Below are 19,557 nucleotides of genomic sequence, written 5' to 3' on the forward strand. Positions count from 1 at the left end.
GTGCGGGAAAATGGGGCACAAAGCGGCAGACTGCTTCTCCAACCGAACACTAACTAGCGCTCCCAAACCCGCACCGAAAACGACGTTCAAACCAACTAACCCACCGCCGCCCCCCCCCCCACCGGATGACCGGAGCCACAGCGACACTGGACAAAGACTTGGACGCTTACTTGGCGGGGGAGGATGCCGAAGTCCCAGACCGGCTGGCGGGAAACGCTCCCCGCCTGCCTTAAAACGCGCCGTGAGGCAGGTGGTGGGACAGGGGCGCGAAACACATAGAGTGACGAAAGCTCCGTAATAATGGGGACAATCAGGCTTTCCTTCGGCAACAGAGCCACCACGGCTGCGGCGCTAGTGGACTCGGGGTGCTCCAAGAACCTGATCCACCCCGACATAGTCGCCAAGCTCGACCTGCCTTGCCTCCCCCTCCCCACACCGCTGGCTTTCCACCAACTGGACGGCTCAACAGCAGGAGGGAAACCAGCCACGACGCAGACCGAGCCTGTCACCCTGCAAATGGGCACCCACACCGAGCGAACATCTTTTGTGGTAACCCACATAGGGCGACCCATCATAGTACTAGGAATACCGTGGCTCGCGACCAACAACCCGCGCATTAACTGGAAGACCCGCACCTTCCAATTCGACGACGGCGCGTACCGGGCGCCAGTTCCGGCGGGCAGGATCAACCCCACAGTGGGACGGGCAGAGGCAGCAGCCCAGGACAACACAGCAACCCCAGAAGACCTACCTGAACAATATGCTGATTTCTCAGAGGTCTTCGGGGAAGAGGAGGCGGACCAACTACCCCCCCACCACAAGACGGACTGTAGAATTGAGCTGCTTCCCGATGTCCCCTTACCCAGGCCGAAGATTTACTCAATGACCCCAAAGGAGATGACAACCCTCCGGGAGTTCATCGATAAAAACCTGGATAGGGGTTTCATAGAGCCGGCATGCTCACCGGTCGGAGCGCCCGTCTTATTCCGAGAGAAAAAAGATGGCACCTTATGGCTCTGCACCGACTACCGGGGCCTCAATGCAGTGTCCCTATCCAATAAATACCCCCTACCCCTCGTGAAAGACATGCTCGCCCACCTGTCCACGGGAAGAGTATTCTCCAAACTGGACCTTCGTGAGGCTTATTACAGGATCCGAATCAGGGAGGGGGACGAGTGGAAAACAGCGTTCAACTGCCCCCTAGGCGCCTTTCAGTACAAGGTGCGGCCATTCGGACTAGCGGGGGCCCCGGGAGTGTTCATGCAGCTCATCAATGAGGTACTGCATGAACACCTGTTCAAAGGGGTACTAGTTTACATAGATGACGTCCTCATCTACACCCAGACGCACGAAGAACACGTAACCCTAGTCAGGCAAGTCCTCGAGAAGCTAAGAAGGGCGAAACTCTATGCCAAACCATCTAAGTGCGAATTCCATAAAGCACGCCTAGACTACCTGGGGTACCGAATCTCCGGCGAAGGCATAGAAATGGACCCCGAAAAGTCGAGGCGGTGGTGAATTGGGAACGCCCACGTAACAGGCGCCAACTTCAAAGCTTCCTCGGCTTCACGAACTTCTACAGGTCATTCGCACGGGGGTTCGCGGAGATAGCCCTCCCCCTAACAGACCTCCTCAAAACTAAAGGAGTTGGGGTCACACGGCGAGCCAAGAACCCAGGGACAGTACTAAATTGGACTCCCGCGTGTCAGACAGCGTTCAACATACTGAAAGCTCTGTTCACAATGGAGCCAATCCTCGCACATCCAGACCCAGAACAGCCGTTCGTGGTCCAAGCCAATGCCTCAGACTTCTCCCTGGGGGCTATACTGCTCCAAAAGGACCCTACAGGAATCCTGAAGCCATGCGCCTACCTGTCAAGGAAATTCTCGGAGACGGAAAGGCGCTGGCACGTATGGGAGAAGGAAGCGTTCGCGGTAAAATCAGCGCTAGAAACATGGAGGCATCTACTGGAAGGAGCCACCCAACCATTTGAGGTCTGGGCAGACCACCGGAACCTCGAGGCCCTCCGGACGCCCAGACGTCTCAGCCCGAAACAGGTCAGATGGGCCCAATTCTTCAGCCGCTTTAACTTTCAACTGAAGTTCATGCCGGGCAAAAAGAACTTCCTGGCTGACGCCCTCTCCCGACTGCCCCAAGACGAAGAGCCCATCCCAGATATGACTGGGACGGTCCTATCCGCCTCCCAGCTGGGGATGGCAGTGACCACCCGAAGCAGCGCTCAGAAACAGCTCAACCCCACGTCTCAACCGACGGCAAGCCAACCAGCGAACAGACGGCGCCACCCGCGACTGCCAGGAGGAATACGCGTGGACCTCACTGCCGCCCTCAAAACCGACCCCTGGCTACTAGCAAACCCCGACAAGGTGACAATGGAACAGGACTTAGCATGGGGGGAAGGCAGAATATATGTCCCGGACTCGCAGCGCCAGGCAATCCTGCGCAGATCACACGACAGCAAACAAGCGGGACACTTCGGGTTTCTAAAGACCCTGCACCTAACACGACGACAATTCTGGTGGCCCGCATTGAGACGGGACGTGAAGGCCTACGTAGCATCCTGCCCGATATGCACTATGACCAAACGGGCACCGGGTAAGCCCCCGGGACTCCTACAAACGGTGGCGGAGCCCTCCTGACCATGGGAGGAAATCTCCATGGATTTTATAGTAGATCTACCACCCAGCCAGAAGAAAACAACCATTTGGGTGGTGAAAGACTACTTTTCTAAACAAGCACACTTCATCCCCTGCTCATCAGTCCCGTCTGCCCAGCAGCTGGCTAAACTTTTCCTTGTACACGTGTACAGGTTACACGGATGTCCCGTACGCGTGGTGACCGACAGGGGCACACAATTCACCTCGAAATTCTGGCGGGCTTTTCTAAAACTGATTGGGACCCAACAAGCCCTATCTACAGCCTGGCATCCCCAGACGGACAGAGCCACAGAGATCCTCAATGCCACACTAGAACAATTCATACGCTCATATACCAATTACCACCAAGACGACTGGGTCGACCTGCTTCCGTTTGCAGAAGTCGCATACAATAACGCCGTTCACACGAGTACAGGGAAAACCCCGTTCGAAGTAGTCTCCGGGCGCGAGTTCGTACCCATACCAGAGCTACCACAAGCCCCGGGACCCCAAGTGGGCGCAGGCGACTGGGGACGGAAGATAGCGGAATCATGGCCAATAATCACGGCAGCGCTGAAGGAAGCACAGTCTGCCTAGAAAGAACAGGCCGACAAGCACCGGCGCCAGCAACCAACATTCCAGGCAGGGGATATGGTCTACCTATCCACCAAATTCATGAAATCACCTCAACCCTCGAAGAAACTGGGGCCTAAGTATATCGGGCCGCTTCGAGTAACACAGATAGTGAACCCGGTGGCAGTACGCCTGGACCTGCCGCACAATCTAAGGAGACTCCACCCGGTATTCCACAGCAGCCTCCTGAAACCAGCAACCACCTCCCGATGGCACCCAAGCACGCCTCTGCCCTCCCCAGTGATGATCGACGGCCAACAACATTTCGAAGTAAAAGAAATACTCGATTCCCACCGTCAACGGGGCACACTATACTATTTAGTGAAATGGAAACACTTCCCCCACCCAGAATGGGTAGCGGCTCAACACGTCAAGGCACCGGACCTGACCCGAGCATTCCACACGACGTACCTCGACAAACCAAAGGGGCACCCAGCCGAACCGGCCCCTAGGACACACTTCCCCCCTCGGGCCTCCCCCCCCACCTGCGTCGCCCCCAGGGGAAGGGACCCCCCAAGCCTGCGACTTGAGTAGACCTCCTCCCCCCTGAGACTCACCCTCCCCCCACCCTCTCCGGGCCCACTGGAAAGCGAAGATTGGTCATAGGTGCATCGCCGGGGGGCAAACGGCCAGGATGCACACATGACAACACGACGAACATCAAACTAAACAATCAACAAAACAAAAAGATAAGGATCCTACCTGGAGCTGAAATAGCACCTGACCAGCCACGCCTCCTCTCACGATGAACTGAGCAAGAACAAGCAGGGTGTGGTCGAGGCATGCGCACTCACAGGGTGTGGTTGAGGCATGCGCACTCAGAACACACCCAAAAGATGGAAACGAGGTAGAGGGTGGAGCAAGGGGAGGGGTGAAAGCACTCCGGCGGGAAATACAAAAAAAAAAAAAAAAAACTTTTGACAGCTCCCCCGGAAAAAAACCGGAATGCCGGGGGGGGCTACCATTCGAAAGGGGGGCAGTATGTCATGAGCACTGTTGAGCTGAATGCATCAGCACAACGGCACACATAACAATACCACGGAAAAAAGAGTAAGGGATTAAAAGATAAGCAAAGCGATGCACAACAACAGACACAGACCCCGAGGAGAAGGGAACGACCCCGGCCGGAAAAACCAGTCAAGAGAACACAAAGGGGGAAGAAAGAGCGACAAAGACAGGGCGGATCACAAGGCACACCTGAAGCTGTCAGCAGGAACGCAAAGGATATCGCCCAGCTGAAAGCAATCACCGGCTGGAGGAAGAAAACGATTATGAGCGAAGCCCGAGGCACCAGCAGGGGCCCCGCGACCCCTCACCTACCGGCAACGAAGCATACAGGACTTGGGGGGATGACACAACCCAAGGTGGGGGGGCGCTGACCAGCGCGGGCTATTTAAACCCCGCACCGGCGCGCTCCCTTCACTCTCAGCTTTTTCTAGCTATGCACTATGCTGAAATAAACCAGAACCTGATCTTCCCTGAATTAGTGTCTGTGTTTTACTCAGTAGTAGGCAGCGCATGAGAATGAGTTCAACTAGCCCCAGACGTGATGATGCAGCTAGCTCAAAGCCAAAAGGACAGCTAGCGGCTGACGGTGCTGGTGGTGAACGGCGAATCCGATGTTCTAAGGATCAACACACCATTGGAACCTGGAATGTAAGATCTATGAGCCAGAGCAAATTGGATGTGGTTATTGGTGAGATGTCAAGATTAAAGATAGACATTTTGGGCGTCAGTGAACTGAAATGGACTGGAATGAGCCACTTCACATCAGATGACCACCAGATCCACTACTGTGGACTAGAGGACCACAGAAGAAATGGAGTAGCCTTCATGATCAATAGTAAAGTGGCTAAAGCAGTGCTTGGATACAATACAAAAAACGATAGAATGATCTCAATTCGAATCCAGGGCAAGCCATCTAACATCACAGCGATCCAAATATACGCCCCAACCACAGATGCTGAAGAAGCTGAAGTAGAACAGTTCTATGAGGATCTGCAGCACCTACTGGACAACACGCCTAAAAGAGATGTTATTTTCATCACGGGAGACTGGAATGCTAAGGTGGGCAGTCAAATAACACCTGGAATTACAGGTAAGTATGGCCTGGGAGAACAAAATGAAGCAGGACATAGGCTGATAGAATTTTGCCAAGACAACTCACTCTGCATAACAAACACTCTCTTCCAACAACCTAAGAGATGGCTTTATACATGGACTTCACCAAATGGACAACACCGAAATCAGATTGACTACATCCTTTGCAGCCAAAGGTGGCAGACATCTATACAGTCCGTAAAAACAAAACCTGGAGCTGACTGTAGTTCAGATCACGAACTTCTTCTTGCACAATTTAGGATCAGACTAAAGAGATTAGGGAAGACCCACAGAACAGCTAGATATGAGCTCACTAATATTCCTAAGGAATAGGCAGTGGAGGTGAAGAATAGATTTAAGGGACTGGACTTAGTAGATAGGGTCCCGGAAGAACTCTGGACAGAAGTTGGCAACATTGTTCAGGAGGCGGCAACAAAATACATCCCAAAGAAAGAGAAAACCAAGAAGGCAAAATGGCTGCCTGCTGAGACACTAGAAGTAGCCCAAGAAAGAAGGAAAGCAAAAGGCAACAGCAATAGGGGGAGATATGCCCAATTAAATGCAAAATTCCAGAGGTTAGCCAGAAGAGACAAGGAATTATTTTTAAACAAGCAATGCACAGAAGTGGAAGAAGACAATAGAATAGGAAGGACAAGAGACCTCTTCCAGAAAATTAGAACCATCGGAGGTAAATTCCAGGCAAAAATGGGCATGATCAAAAACAAAGATGGCAAGGACCTAACAGAAGGAGAAGAGATCAAGAAAAGGTGGCAAGAATATATGGAAGACCTGTACAGGAAGGACAACAATATTGGGGATAGCTTTGACGGTGTGGTCAGTGAGCTAGAGCCAGACATCTTGAAGAGTGAGGTTGAATGGGCCTTGAGAAGCATTGCTAATAACAAGGCAGCAGGAGACAACGGCATCCCAGCTGAATTGTTCAAAATCTTGCGAGATGATGCTGTCAAGGTAATGCATGCTATATGCCAGCAAATTTGGAAAACACAAGAATGGCCATCAGACTGGAAAAAATCAACTTATATCCCCATACCAAAAAAGGGGAACACTAAAGAATGTTCAAACTATCGAACAGTGGCACTCATTTCACATGCCAGTAAGGTAATGCTCAAGATCCTGCAAGGTAGACTTCAGCAATTCATGGAGGAAGAATTGCCAGATGTAGAAGCTGGGTTTAGAAAAGGCAGAGGAACTAGGGACCAAATTGCCAATATCTGCTGGATAATGGAAAAAGCCAGGGAGTTTCAGAAAAACATCTATTTCAGTTTTATTGATTATTTTAAAGCCTTTGACTGTGTGGACCATAACAAATTGTGGCAAATTCTTAGTGGTAGGGGGATACCAAGTCATCTTGTCTGCCTCCTGAAGAATCTGTATAACGACCAAGTAGCAACAATAAGAACAGACCACGGAACAACGGACTGGTTTAAGATTGAGAAAGGAGTATGGCAGGGCTGTATATTCTCACCCTACCTATTCAACTTGTACGCAGAACACATCATGTGACAAGCTGGGCTTGAGGAATCCAAGGTTGGAGTTAAAATCGCTGGAGGAAACATTAACAATCTCAGATATGCAGATGATACCACTTTGATGGCTGAAAGCAAAGAGGAACTGAGGAGCCTTATGATGAAGGTGAAAGAAGTGCAAAAGCTGGCTTGTAGCTAAAGCTCAAATAAACCAAGATTATGGCAACCAGCTTGATTGATAACTGGCAAATAGAGGGAGAAAATGTAGAAGCAGTGAAAGACTTTGTATTTCTAGGTGTGAAGATTACTGCGGATGCTGACTGCAACCAGGAAACCAGAAGACGCTTAATCCTTGGGAGAAGAGCAATGACAACTCTCGATAAAATAGTTAAGAGCAGAGACATCACACTGACAACAAAGGTCTGCATAGTTAAAGCAATGGTGTTCCCTGTAGTAACATATGGCTGCGAGAGCTGGACCGTAAGGAAGGCTGAGAGAAGGAAGATAGATGCTTTTGAACTGTGGTGTTGGAGGAAAATTCTGAGAGTGCCTTGGACTGCAGGAAGATCAAACCAGTCCATCCTCCAGGAAATAAAGCCAGACTGCTCACTTGAGGGAATGATATTCAAGGCAAAACTGAAATACTTTGGCCACACAATGAGAAGACAGGACACCCTGGAGAAGATGCTGATGCTAGGGAGAGTGGAGGGCAAAAGGAAGAGGTGCCGACCAAGGGCAAGGTGGATGGATGATATTCTAGAGGTGACGGACTCGTCTCTGGGGGAGCTGGGGGTGTTTACGACTGACAGGAAGCTCTGGCGTGCGCTGGTCCATGAAGTCACGAAGAGTCGGAAGCAACTAAACGAATAAACAACAACTACATAAAGTAATTTGGTTGTAGAGTCATGTTGTAAAATCCCTATTATAAAAAGAAAAATACTAGCTGTCTATTTTTCACTTTTGATACAGTACCAATTTGTGTGAACAAACTATTTCAAGTTGTACACGTGTGGCAAAAATCAGAGCAGACAGATAATTTATATACTTTGGTAGAATGTTTACTAAAAATGGGCAAATTAATCAGAAAATTCTGAGGTGTGCAAATATTGGTAGAAATGTAGTATGTGGCCTGGTTCGAGGTTCAAGAATGGCTTCTGTTCTCTTTGTTAAATGGAAGTGAGAATTGGGAATGTCAGGAGAAATGTAAAAACTGGATGCATTGGGAATGGCTTACTTAAGAACATTGTGTGGTAAAGCAAGAAGAGACATGGCTAAGAACAAATGGGTATGGAATGAAGGTGGATTGAATACAAAAATGAGTGACCACTACAAAAGAAGTACACTGAAGTAATGTGTTTGTATAGAGAAACTGAATGAGGACTCAGTCACAAAAAGAGAATGAATCAATTGAAAGGAGGAGGAAGACAGAGAATGTCATGTTTGGGTGGAACTGATGAGATCCTCAAAGAGAGAGAGTTTAAAGAGTTGATGTGTGAGGCAGAGCATGGAAATGGTGGAAGTAAGAATAGAAGTATATGGGAAGGATAGTGAAAGGTGTTGGTGTAAACTAGATTTAACTGAATTTCCTTTTCTTTTTTTACTGAATTATTTCGATTTCGTAGGCTTACTTTTTCTTACTTCTATTCTGCACTTTGCATAAAGTTGCTTACCCTGAAAGAGAATAAAGGGAAAGTTACATATATATATATATATGTGTGTGTGTGTGTGTGTGTGTGTTTTCTTCCAGGATTTTTCAATTTCCCAGTCTAGTGATTTCCTGGTAGTCATCCAGGTACTAATCAGATACAGCTCTACTTATCTCCTTCTAGATCAACCAAAGTTGACTAGGAGCTGCTATCTGCTTTGACCCATCTTCCCTAAAAAAAATTGTACATCAGGAGACATACTTGGCTGGCAGATGCTATCACCTAATGGTTAATTGAGCAACTGGGAGTTGAAAAAAAGCTGCCCAGTTTTGCCACAAAAACAGGGACAGTGAAGAATAAAGGCTACCATAGCTAACTTGACCAGAAGGAAGAATACCTCAGGCATTAGCATTAGAAATTAATTTGTGAAGTCCTTGGTGCTCTCTGAGCCTTGTTGTTTTCTTGCAGACGTTTCATTGCCACAGTAGGCAACATCTTCAGTGCAAACAGGGAGAGGGCCTTGCTTTCTGTTTATATATATTGGTTTGCCCTGCTTGTGTTGGTGGGGGTGTTGTTCTCTCCTTAGGAGTTCTTTGATTGGGCTGTTGTTTGCTGCTTGGTTGATTGCCTGAGTTAATAGTTCCTTGATTAGGATATATTGTGCTGTTCGATTGTTCATCTGGTGTTGATCCTGGTGTTGATTTTTGCATATCTGGGTGTTGATTGCTGGTGAGGAGGTGTACACAAATTAATTTGTGTGAGAGAGGACTGGCCTTAGGTAAGGAACTATAATCAGAGTCATAAGGACAATGGAGGTGGATCTGGATCATTATTAACATCCCTTTATGTATCATTTTCTTTTCTCTGTTTTAATACTGCTTTTATAGTTTTTAATGCTTTTTAATAATTATTATAATGGTTTTAGATAATGTTTGTTTTATATATCTACTGTTTTATTGCATTGTTGTATGCCGCCCAGAGTCACTTTTCATAAGATGGGTGGCCATAGAAATTACGACAGACAGACAGACAGACAGAATGATCTCTCTAACTAGCTCACTGTCCAAAGAATCCCCCAAAGAAATGCCACCAAAATGTTGTTAACTGATGCCACCATTAACAGCCTCATATCAATTACCTTGGCAGTTTGAATCACATTTAATAAGTGTACTAACTGCCTTTTCCAAACTTGAGCCTGACACCAGTTAAGTTGTCCAAGTACATGAAGGGTTGTTATAACTTTGGAGTCCTTGGTGCTTTCTGAGCTTGGTTGGAGCACCTGGTAAGGGTGAGTTGTTTTTTTGATAGACTTGCATTTCTAATTTGCTGCCGTTTCCTCCGCTGATGAGAATATCCGGGAAGGGTAGTGTGTTTTTGTTTTCTTCTTCCCTTGTGAATTTTATTCCTTTGAAGAGTGCTTCATTACCAAAGTAACAAACCAACCTACCACAAGAGGAGCTGTGTAAGTACATTAGTCAGATGAGCACTAATGCACTGCAGCAACCCAGAACACCAGAAAAAGGCAACAGACCGCCTATACAACATCTTCCAACAAAATGGATACCCACACAACTTTATCAAAAAGTGTCTGACCACTCAACCCACTATAGCCAACCAACACAAGCTATGAAAAGGATAACACTGCCATACATCAAAAACATCTCAGAAACAACCAACAGACAATCACCATAACACAAAAACCAACTAAAGCCCTCCAAAACATCTTAACCAAAAGACCCAGTAGCCCAAGAAGAAAAAACAGGAGTCATCTACATCACACAGTGACTGTAGCAGCCACTGTGTAGGACAGACAGGCAGAAGACTAGCAGAGAGCATCCATCCACCCCAACTAGCAGTCAGAAGACACAATGAAAAGTCCTTAATCTTGCAGCACATGGACACTCAACCATACTTTCAACTGGGAAACTGTGAGCATCCTAGACCAAGCTAAATCCAAAAATGCTAGGGAATTCCTAGAAGTTTGGCATTTAGACAAATCAGCTATCAATAAACACATAAAGCAAACCACATTTACACACCATTCAAAAGAGACAATAAAAAAACTAAAAAGGAAACAAAAAGACCAGAACATATTTATTTATTTAATGTCTATAGCCACCCATCTCAACAAATGACTCTGGATGGCTTACAATCATAAAAATTATAAAACAAAATAATTAAAACAATTAAAAATACAAAATAAATATATATGGTCACCAAGTAAACAATGCATGGATGTTAATATAGCCAAGCAATGGGGCCATTAACACACTCAGGGCCCCAGGCCTGGGCACATAACTAGGTCTTCATGGCCTTACGAAAGGCCAACAGGGTCAGGGACATCCTGATCACTGAAGGGAGAATATTCCAGAGGGAAGGTGCTACAGCAGAGGAGGCACGCCTGCCCTCAGGAATATTCCTTGGCTGATGGGACTCATAGCATATCCAACCTACCAGACCGAATTGGACGGGTAGAAACAACTGGGTAGAAACAACTTGGTCCCTTAGGTAACCCGGCCCCAAGCCATAAAGGGCTTTAAAGGTGACAATCAACACCTTGAATTGCACCCAGAAGCACCATGGCAACCAATGCAGCTCACTTAGTAGTGGTGTTACATGTGTCGAATATCCGACACCATTTACTGCCCATGCAGCCGCATTCTGTACCAGTTGAAGCTTCCAAATGCTCTTCAAGGATAGCCCCATGTAGAGTGTATTGCAGTAATCCAGACAGGAGGACACGAGGGCATAAGTGACTGTGAGCACAGATTCTCGGTCCAGGAATGGGTGCAATTGGCACACAATGCAAAGTGTACAAAGGCTCTCCTAGCCACAGCTGCCACCTGCTCTTCAAGCAGGAGCCGTTAAGTCTACAAGATTGCGCGCTAGGTCTGTCTGGGGCAGTACAACCCCATCCAGGACCAATGATGGAAAAACCTTGTCACCAGAAGGCCCACATACCCCAAACCACTCAGTCTTGCTTGCTTGGGTTGAGTTGAAGCCCATTGCATCCCAACCAGGCCCTTACAGCCTCCAGGCACTGGGACAGGACTTCCACAGCATCACTCAGGTGGCCCAGGGTGGAGATATAAAGCTAAGTATCATCAGTATATTGATGATACCTCACCCCAAACCATCGGATCACTTCCTCCAGCAGCCTCAGGTAGATGTTAAATAAGAGAAGGGAGAGAACCGAGCCGAGGCACCCCACAAAGCAGGGGACATGGGCTGGACCTCTCCCCATCAACACCAACTGGATCTGACCCCGGAGGAAGGAGGAGAACCACTGTGACACTGTGCTGCCCACCCCAACTCTCAAAGCCAGTCCAGAAGGATACCGGATACCAAAGGCCACAGAGAGGTCAAGAAGAGCGAGGATGGTCGCACTGCCCCATCCCGCTCCCACAAGAGGTCATCTAAGAGTGTGATCAATGCAGTATCAGTCCTGTAACCCAGCCTGAACCCTGACTGAAAAGGATCCAGATAATCCGCTTCATCCAGAGTCCTCTGCAGCTGCCATGCAACCACTCTCTCCACAACCTTCCCTAAAAAGGGGAGGTTGGAAACTGGAAGAAAACTATCCAGACTGGTTGGGTCAAGTGATGGCCCCTTGAGGAGAGGGCGCACCACCAACTCTTTAAGAGCCAATGGAACCACCCCCTCCCTCAAGGAATCATTAACCACTCGCAGACCAATCATGTGCCTCCTCCCGGGCAGCCTTAACCAGCCAGGAGGGACATGGATCTACTACAGAGGTGGGTGAACTAGCAGCTGCAAGGGCCCTGCCCACTACCTCAGCTGCAACAGGATCAAACTCCCCCCAGAGTAGCCTCTACTGGTGCTGCCATAAAGCTGGAGTCCAACATAAAGCAAATACAAGTGACTTTATCTGCTAGATGCGCAGCATATTCCTCACAGCAACCCTGTAGGTGAAACCTGGTATTACTTTATCCAAGGAGGGACCAGGTCACTTGAAATAGGGCTGCTGGGCAACAGTCTGTGGACACAATAAGAGTGGACAAATAACCACGTTTCGCCAGCCTTACCGCCACAAGGTAGGCTGTAATAGCGGCTCTAGCTCATATTCAATTGTCTTTGCTCCCCATCTTCCACCAGCGGCATTCTAGGCGTCTCTTAGCTCTCTTAAGCTTCCTCAGCTCTTCTGTATACCATGGGGAGCTACAGGAGCCATGGGCACAGAGAGGCCACTCAGGTGCGATTAGATCCAAAGTCACAGCTGCTCTCTCATTCCATTCAGCCACCAAGGCTTTGGTTGGACCGTGCAGACTTCCCAGAACAGCCCCAAGCTCCCTCTGAAACACAACTGGGTCCATCACTCACCTGGGGTGGGCCGATCTAATAGGCCCAGCCTCCCTGTGGAGGGGGGTGGCACCAGAGAATTGGAGGCTCACCAGGAAGTGATCTGACCATGACAGAGGAGAAACCAATACCTCCCCCAATTTTAGAACACTCTGCCACTGCTCCAACAGAAAAACCAGGTAAGGCAAATGACCACTATTATGCGTCGGGCTCTGGATGACTTGGGACAGGCCCATGGCTGTCATGGTGGCTATGAACTCCCGAGCTACCTCAGACCCCGTGCCCAGGGATGGCAAGTTGAAGTCCCCCAAGACCATAAGCCTGGAGAACTCCACTGCCAACCTGGCCATGGAGTCAAGAAGTTCAGGCAGGGAGGTTGCTACGCAGCAGGAAGGCTGGTCTGTTAGCAACAGTCCCAATTGATCCTTAGTGCCCAACTTAACAAACGGTGTTGCACCCAGCAATCTGAGGAGCAGTGCCCCTGGATGCCTCCCAAGTATCTCAGATGACTACCGCCACCCCATCACCCCTACCCTGGGATCTCGGCTGGTGCCACACCCAGAAACCAGCTGGGCACACCTCAGAAAGGGGGACTTCCCCTTCCTCTCCCAGCCAGGTCTCCGTAATACACATCATATCAGCTTTCTCATCCATGATCAGATCATGGATGAGGGTGGCCTTATTACATATTGATCTGGCATTCAGTAGCAGCAGCCGACAACCCAGGGCCTTGAAAGTCTGCCATCTGGGGCCCGGGAGTGAGTTTGAGGGGCTGGAATGTGCCACAGGAACAATATACCTGTGGCCTATTCCTTGTAAATGCCTTGCCCTTCGTCTCTTGCCATTTCTCCCTCTACCCATCACTACTGAGATGTTATAGCCTGTCCTCATCCCTTCAGAGCCCTCCCCCCTCCCCTGTCCATCAAGGTCCATGCCCAGGCCCACACACCCCACCTCACACATAACCTACAATCCACCAATAAGGGTTCCTTAATGCCTGAGGCACTTCTACAATAATCAGCACTCAGCACCTCCAGCTAATCAAGGGCCACTTCTCCTCATCCCCCCATCCACAAACCATACCATGACATAAGCCAGTCTCCTTTCACCAGACTGCTTAGGCCCCACTTAAACAATCTCAGTGATTAAAAAAACCCTTTCCCAGCTCTCACCCATGGGCAGGAAGACAGAGTCACAGGGAACAACCTAGCTTCCAGCTTTACTAACCATTTCAATTACAGTCCTTTCAATCAAGTCCTCTTGGGTCATGATGACTACTGACTGAGAACAGTTCATGAGGATAGCTATTAACAGCACCTTCCAACTCTCAGCCAAGGGGGAGGCAAAATGGCTACCCACCCGCATGGGGGAAGGAACTGCAGCTACAGGCCCCCGGCAGTTGCAACCAGCCTGGTCCAGCCCTGCCTCCGCCACAGCAAAATCCTTCACCTCCACGCAACTGATAGAAAAAGATAGCCCTCATCCACACTCCAGCAGCATCGTCCTCCTCGTCTTCTTGCTCCCCAGCACAGTCCCTTCTGCAGGCTAGTAGGGGCTTCCTCTGTCGTCAGTGCTGGCTTCCTTCCCATCACCGTGCTGCCACCTGATGCAAAATGCTTGGAGCACTTCCCGTGCAAGGTTGCCAATCCACATTCCTGGCAGTCCCACAATCCAGCTGCCGCCACTGGCTCCAATCCCCCAAGGCCAGTTCTCCAAGCCGTGATCCAGCTGCAGATGCAGGTAAGGGAATGGGCCCTGGACACCACATGCAATCCCATTCCAAGCCGCCAAACAGCCCAGCAAGAATTAGAAACCGCATGGGCCAGATGGAAAACCAATCCAGTTTGGTCCAGTCGGGAAGCGACCCCAAGAAACTCCTCTACCATACAGTCCGAATCTCCAAATCTCTAACCCTCCACAACATAATAAAACCTTCCAACAAACCACACCCATTTTAAACACACATACCGACTCAGCGCCATCTTTAAATATGGCCTCCAGCAACCAACACCAAGATAAGCAGGGATTAATACCAGACAAAAATTCAAGCAGAAAACAATACCGTAATCAAGAAACTACCAAGAAGAAAACCATATTCCCACCAACACCGGCAGGGCAAGTATATAAACAGGGAGCAAACCCCACACTCACTAGCACTGATGATGTTACCGAGTCGGGTAATGAAATGTCTGCAAGCAAACAACCAAGCTCAGAGAGCACAAAGGACTCCACAGTTCAACCCTGAGCTACATATATTCTCTTCTGCTGGGGCTGTTATAAAGAAGATGGAACAGAACTGTTCTATGAGACACGATTTAAGTACATTTTGGTTGGATATTGAGAAGAAATTCGGCTAACAAGTGGTCAACAATAGAACAGGCTGCTCAGAATGTTAAACAAAGTTAAACAAAGGCTGTATAGCTATTATGCCTGGGATCCAGAAGTGGTAGTGTCCTGAGCATGGGGCTGGAATAAATGATCCCTACGTTCACTTCTAACATTCTATGATTATATGAATAACTTCTAAAGTATTTGGCAAAATCATTTTGCATTACTACACACTAAAGAACAATTTTCAGATAGAAAAATCATTAAATCACTCTAATAGAATTATTACTTTCTATTAACAAAAATGAAAAGCTACTGAGGCTACTAGGTTGCAAACTTAAGAACTACTGTAAATAATGTCAAAACTTAACACCAGAAAATATTTACCATCCATCCCATTGTGCTGTTCATAACATCTTTTTCCTAAGATAGTTGGAGATCCACTGTTAATCATTGAAGCAAACTTGTAAGGCATGCTGTTGAGGGAGCCAGATAAACTCTTAGTAGGATCAGGTTTCAGAGGGCAGGGATGAGACTCTGTATGGAAAGAGCATAATCTCAGGTCAATTTTGCGAAAGCCAGTGGTAAATTCATGTACATTACATTGGGAACAATATCTGAATATTAAGAGCTGCCCGATTTAATGTAGGTATCATCTGGTCTTCTGCACTGTAGTTATTTCTTCCTGAATTACCTTTCTTGGCCTGGTATATCTGGTTCATGAGTGTGAGTCTGTAAACACATGAACACACATGAGATGTGTGCATGCACACACATGAGATAAACAGGAAAAGATAACTGAAAGAAAAAGGATTATGTAAACCTACAGTGCTGGAAATAGTTTGGACTCTGTCTTCTCTCTAGCTCAAGTTTGTTCAAGGTCATGATCTGGCTCCAATTACTGTCAATTTCAGTGGTTCACTGCTGACTCTTCCCATGGTTCATCCAGTCTTCATAAGAAAACATTTTCTCACTCTTTGGTTTAAACCTAATCTGCTCTAAGAATGAATAAAGCATGACATGGGTTGCCCAATTTTTAAAACGAAAGCTATACACAGATGAGAAGAACTGAACATGACCTATATTTGCACATATCTCCCCATAAAAACTGGTTACTTACCTGTATCTGCAGTTCTTCAATTAGTCTTCTATGAATTCACATATATGGGTTAAGTGCCTATGCAAATTACCATTCAGAATTTTCTAGACATTTCAACGGTCCTATCTTTCTGGGAATGTGGGTTCAGTCTGTATAGCTGGATGAAGGTTGAGTCCATATGGCCATCCAGCTTATCCCTGATATGGGAAATTTCTCAGGAGAAAGTTGTTAATTTGCTGTCACTCTTGTAGAGTGAGCATAGACTGAAATGGGGAACTGCTGCTTAGCCAGCTTGCAAGGAAGTTTGATAGTTGTCACTCTCTACTTAGAGAAATATTGGGGGGAGGGGGAGAGAGACACTATAGGTCTTAGAAAGCCAAAACTAAATGCTGATCCAAATGCCATATGATCCAAATTCAAGGCACGTATATGACAGATAGCAAGAGAATGAAGTGATTTTGAATGATACTAAGGAAGAGCATTGAAGGAACTAGCAGAGGAATTTCCTGAATGTATGAGCTTATCAGCCAGTGTAACAGGTTCCCACATTAAGTGGTGAGTTCTCCCTCAATGGAAGTCTTCACAAAGAGGCTGGATGGTGATCTGTCAGAGATGTAGTGGATCCTGCATTTAACAGAAGGATTGGACTAGATGACTTGTAGATCTCTTCCAGTTCCATGATTTTATGAACCTGGAAGAGTGGACTGGAAATTCCAGTCTGGTAGGAGGTACATCCACAGACAGGTAAAGCAAATAACTTGTCCGAAATGCTACACTGTCCAATACTTAAGAGAATGACACAGCCTCTTTATTCTTGTTAGGGAAATTTTGTGTATGAGGACTTGTAATATATGAAATCTTGGCAACACTAGAAAGAGAGCTTCCTTGATGGTATCTATTGTTGCCCCAACAAACTGGGTAAGTCGCATGGGAAAAAGAAAGATATCTTTTAACTGATTGAGGGGCTCATGTGATATAGTAGTGGAAGGGTTCAAGCTCAGTGTGGGAATACCCAACTAGAAGTTATCCAGGTAAGGTTACAAAATGATATCCTTGGAAGTGAAAGAGCATGATAGGAACATTTAGAAAAAAACTTCCAAGGCTATTGAGAGACTAAATGGTAAAATACATATTGGTATATGGATCCAGCTACTATACAATGAAGGAAGGAACAATGGCAGGGTATTATAATTATGTGAAAGCCTCTGGACATAGAACAGTATACTTCGTCCACTTGAAAAACTAGTTGAGAAGGAGCCAGACAATAATGGCAATGAGGGAAGACAAAGCAGCTTTGCTGTAGTCAATATATGCACACTGTCCGGGATTTCATTGGTCTTACTGCTTACCAATCTATCCCCTTAAAGGGAAAGTCTTAGCCTTGGCCTCCAGTGTCAGTCCAGCAGGAGGAAGCCAGGCACAGTGACAAAAGCAATAAACAACATTCAGCTATCAAATCACTGTGTGATAAGCTGTATTTAATTGTTGCTTAGCAAATCATGCTGCTCTTGCCAATTGTCTTGGTCTATACGCCTGTTGCCCTCTTGCACATGAGAATGGAGGCAATTTCTTCCACAAGAAATGGTATTTCAGTATACATGCTTGTCAGCTGGGGTCACAAAGGGAAAGCTCAAGGAGAATATTTTGAATCCAAGACTGTCCAATTTTCTGCCTTCATCTATAGGTTGGTGATTGGAGTGTCTCCACTGTAATAGAAGTAGGTAGCAGATGTTGGAATAAGATCTAGCATTCCTCTTCTTTATACAGCTTTTAGATTTAACAAGAAGTTGTAGATATACTAACCAGCATAAGGCCGGAAGTCTCTGTTTTCAGAAAGCATGGAACCATGGAAACCTGGCAAAGTAATCGCATATCATACTAGCTGATATACTTGAATTCAGTTGATCACTTGAAGAGATAAAGGAACTCCCACACTATTTAAGGGACTAGCTGGAGTTTTGAAGGAAGATGAAAAGGCTATTACAGCTTCCATGTCAGCTACCCTCAGAGCTTGCTTCAAAGAAGGCCTCACAAGTGTGAACAAGTGTGACAAGTCTGTTTAGTAAATCCCTGGCAGTATTTCGAAGAGTCTATTCTCCAAGGCAAAACCCACAAAATTTATATATATCCAGGGTGGTTTAAGTCTGCTTTCTATTCTTATTTGTTTTACTTATATTCTGACATTTGTGAAATGCAGCCTTTAGGGCAACCCAGCTGAAGGTCAGGTGGCCTGCAATGGGAGGTTGAGGGTGTCCTCCTTTTTTTTTTTAAATAAGAAACTTTATTAAATTTCAGAATATAAGTAAAACATACGTATAAGAATAGAAAGAATTTGAAGAAAGAATGAAAAAAGAACTTAAAAATGCAGAAACAAAAAGAGAAAAAAGAGAGACTTCCAACTATCTTCAGTACAGATACAAGCATAAAAATACATTAACCTCTCACTCTATTTTATCTATAAAACACATTATTTGTATATTCTTACGCAGTCCTAATCGTCAAATCCCAATATTAAAACTTCATCTTTTTCAGTTTCAAGCAAAAAGTCGAAAAGTGGTTTCCAAGTAGAAACAAGTTAGACAAAATTATTTTCTTTAATCAATGCAGTCAGTTTTGCCATCTCTGCCATCTCTATTAATTTCACCCTCCATTCTTCCACTGTAGGAGTTTGTAAGTCCTTCCACCTTTGAGCATATAAAAGTCTTGCTGCTATTATCGTGTATAGAAACAGAGTCCCAAATTTTCTTTCAAACTGTTTATCCATCAAGTCCAAAAGAAAAACTTCTGGCTTCAACCTATGTTGACCTTAAGAATCTTTTGAATGAAAGCATATATCTGACCCCAATAAGTCTTAGCTTTCTTACAAGTCCACCAGAGATGATAAAAATTATCTTCACCTTGAGAACATTTCCAACATTTATTTGTCATTCCCTTATACGGAGGTTGAGGGTGTCCTGACTAACAACTCTCCAACAAGGTCTTTTGGAGAACAGTTGGAACAAGTTAAAGAAAAGAAAGTAATTTAAGAATTTAAATAAAAAGCATTTAAAACGAATTTGAGCTCCAGGACAAATGTACTAATGCTGTAGTAGTAAAAAAGAAACAGAAGTCATTAACTGAAAGAAACACCTCATTGTGAGATTCACATGGAAGGCAGGGGGTCCTGCCAAACAATTTTATAAACTCTATATTGTATTTCTGTATATTAAAGAAAAAAATACCCAGATTGGAATAAATTCAGCCAAAGAAGGAGAACCACAGACAAGTCTTTCCAAAAGAAACACTTTTCA

General features: G+C 46.3%; 1 protein-coding gene across 7 annotated transcripts in view; it reads right to left on the reverse strand.

Moving 5' to 3' along the window:
* MTA1 (metastasis associated 1) overlaps nucleotides 1–19,557 on the reverse strand; it is a 148,515-nt gene that overhangs the window by 45,949 nt on the left and 83,009 nt on the right. For 6 of the 7 annotated variants that reach the window (XM_063298595.1, XM_063298594.1, XM_063298598.1 and 3 more), the window contains exon 16: nucleotides 15,556–15,705. In XM_063298595.1, coding sequence (XP_063154665.1) covers nucleotides 15,556–15,705 — 150 coding nt within the window. Of the gene's footprint in view, nucleotides 1–15,555; nucleotides 15,706–19,557 lie in introns of those variants that run through there. The other variant, XM_063298601.1, reaches the window with a different exon arrangement.

The sequence above is a fragment of the Candoia aspera genome, chromosome 3 (genome assembly GCF_035149785.1).
Source record: "Candoia aspera isolate rCanAsp1 chromosome 3, rCanAsp1.hap2, whole genome shotgun sequence".
NCBI classification, from domain to species: Eukaryota; Metazoa; Chordata; class Lepidosauria; order Squamata; family Boidae; genus Candoia; species Candoia aspera.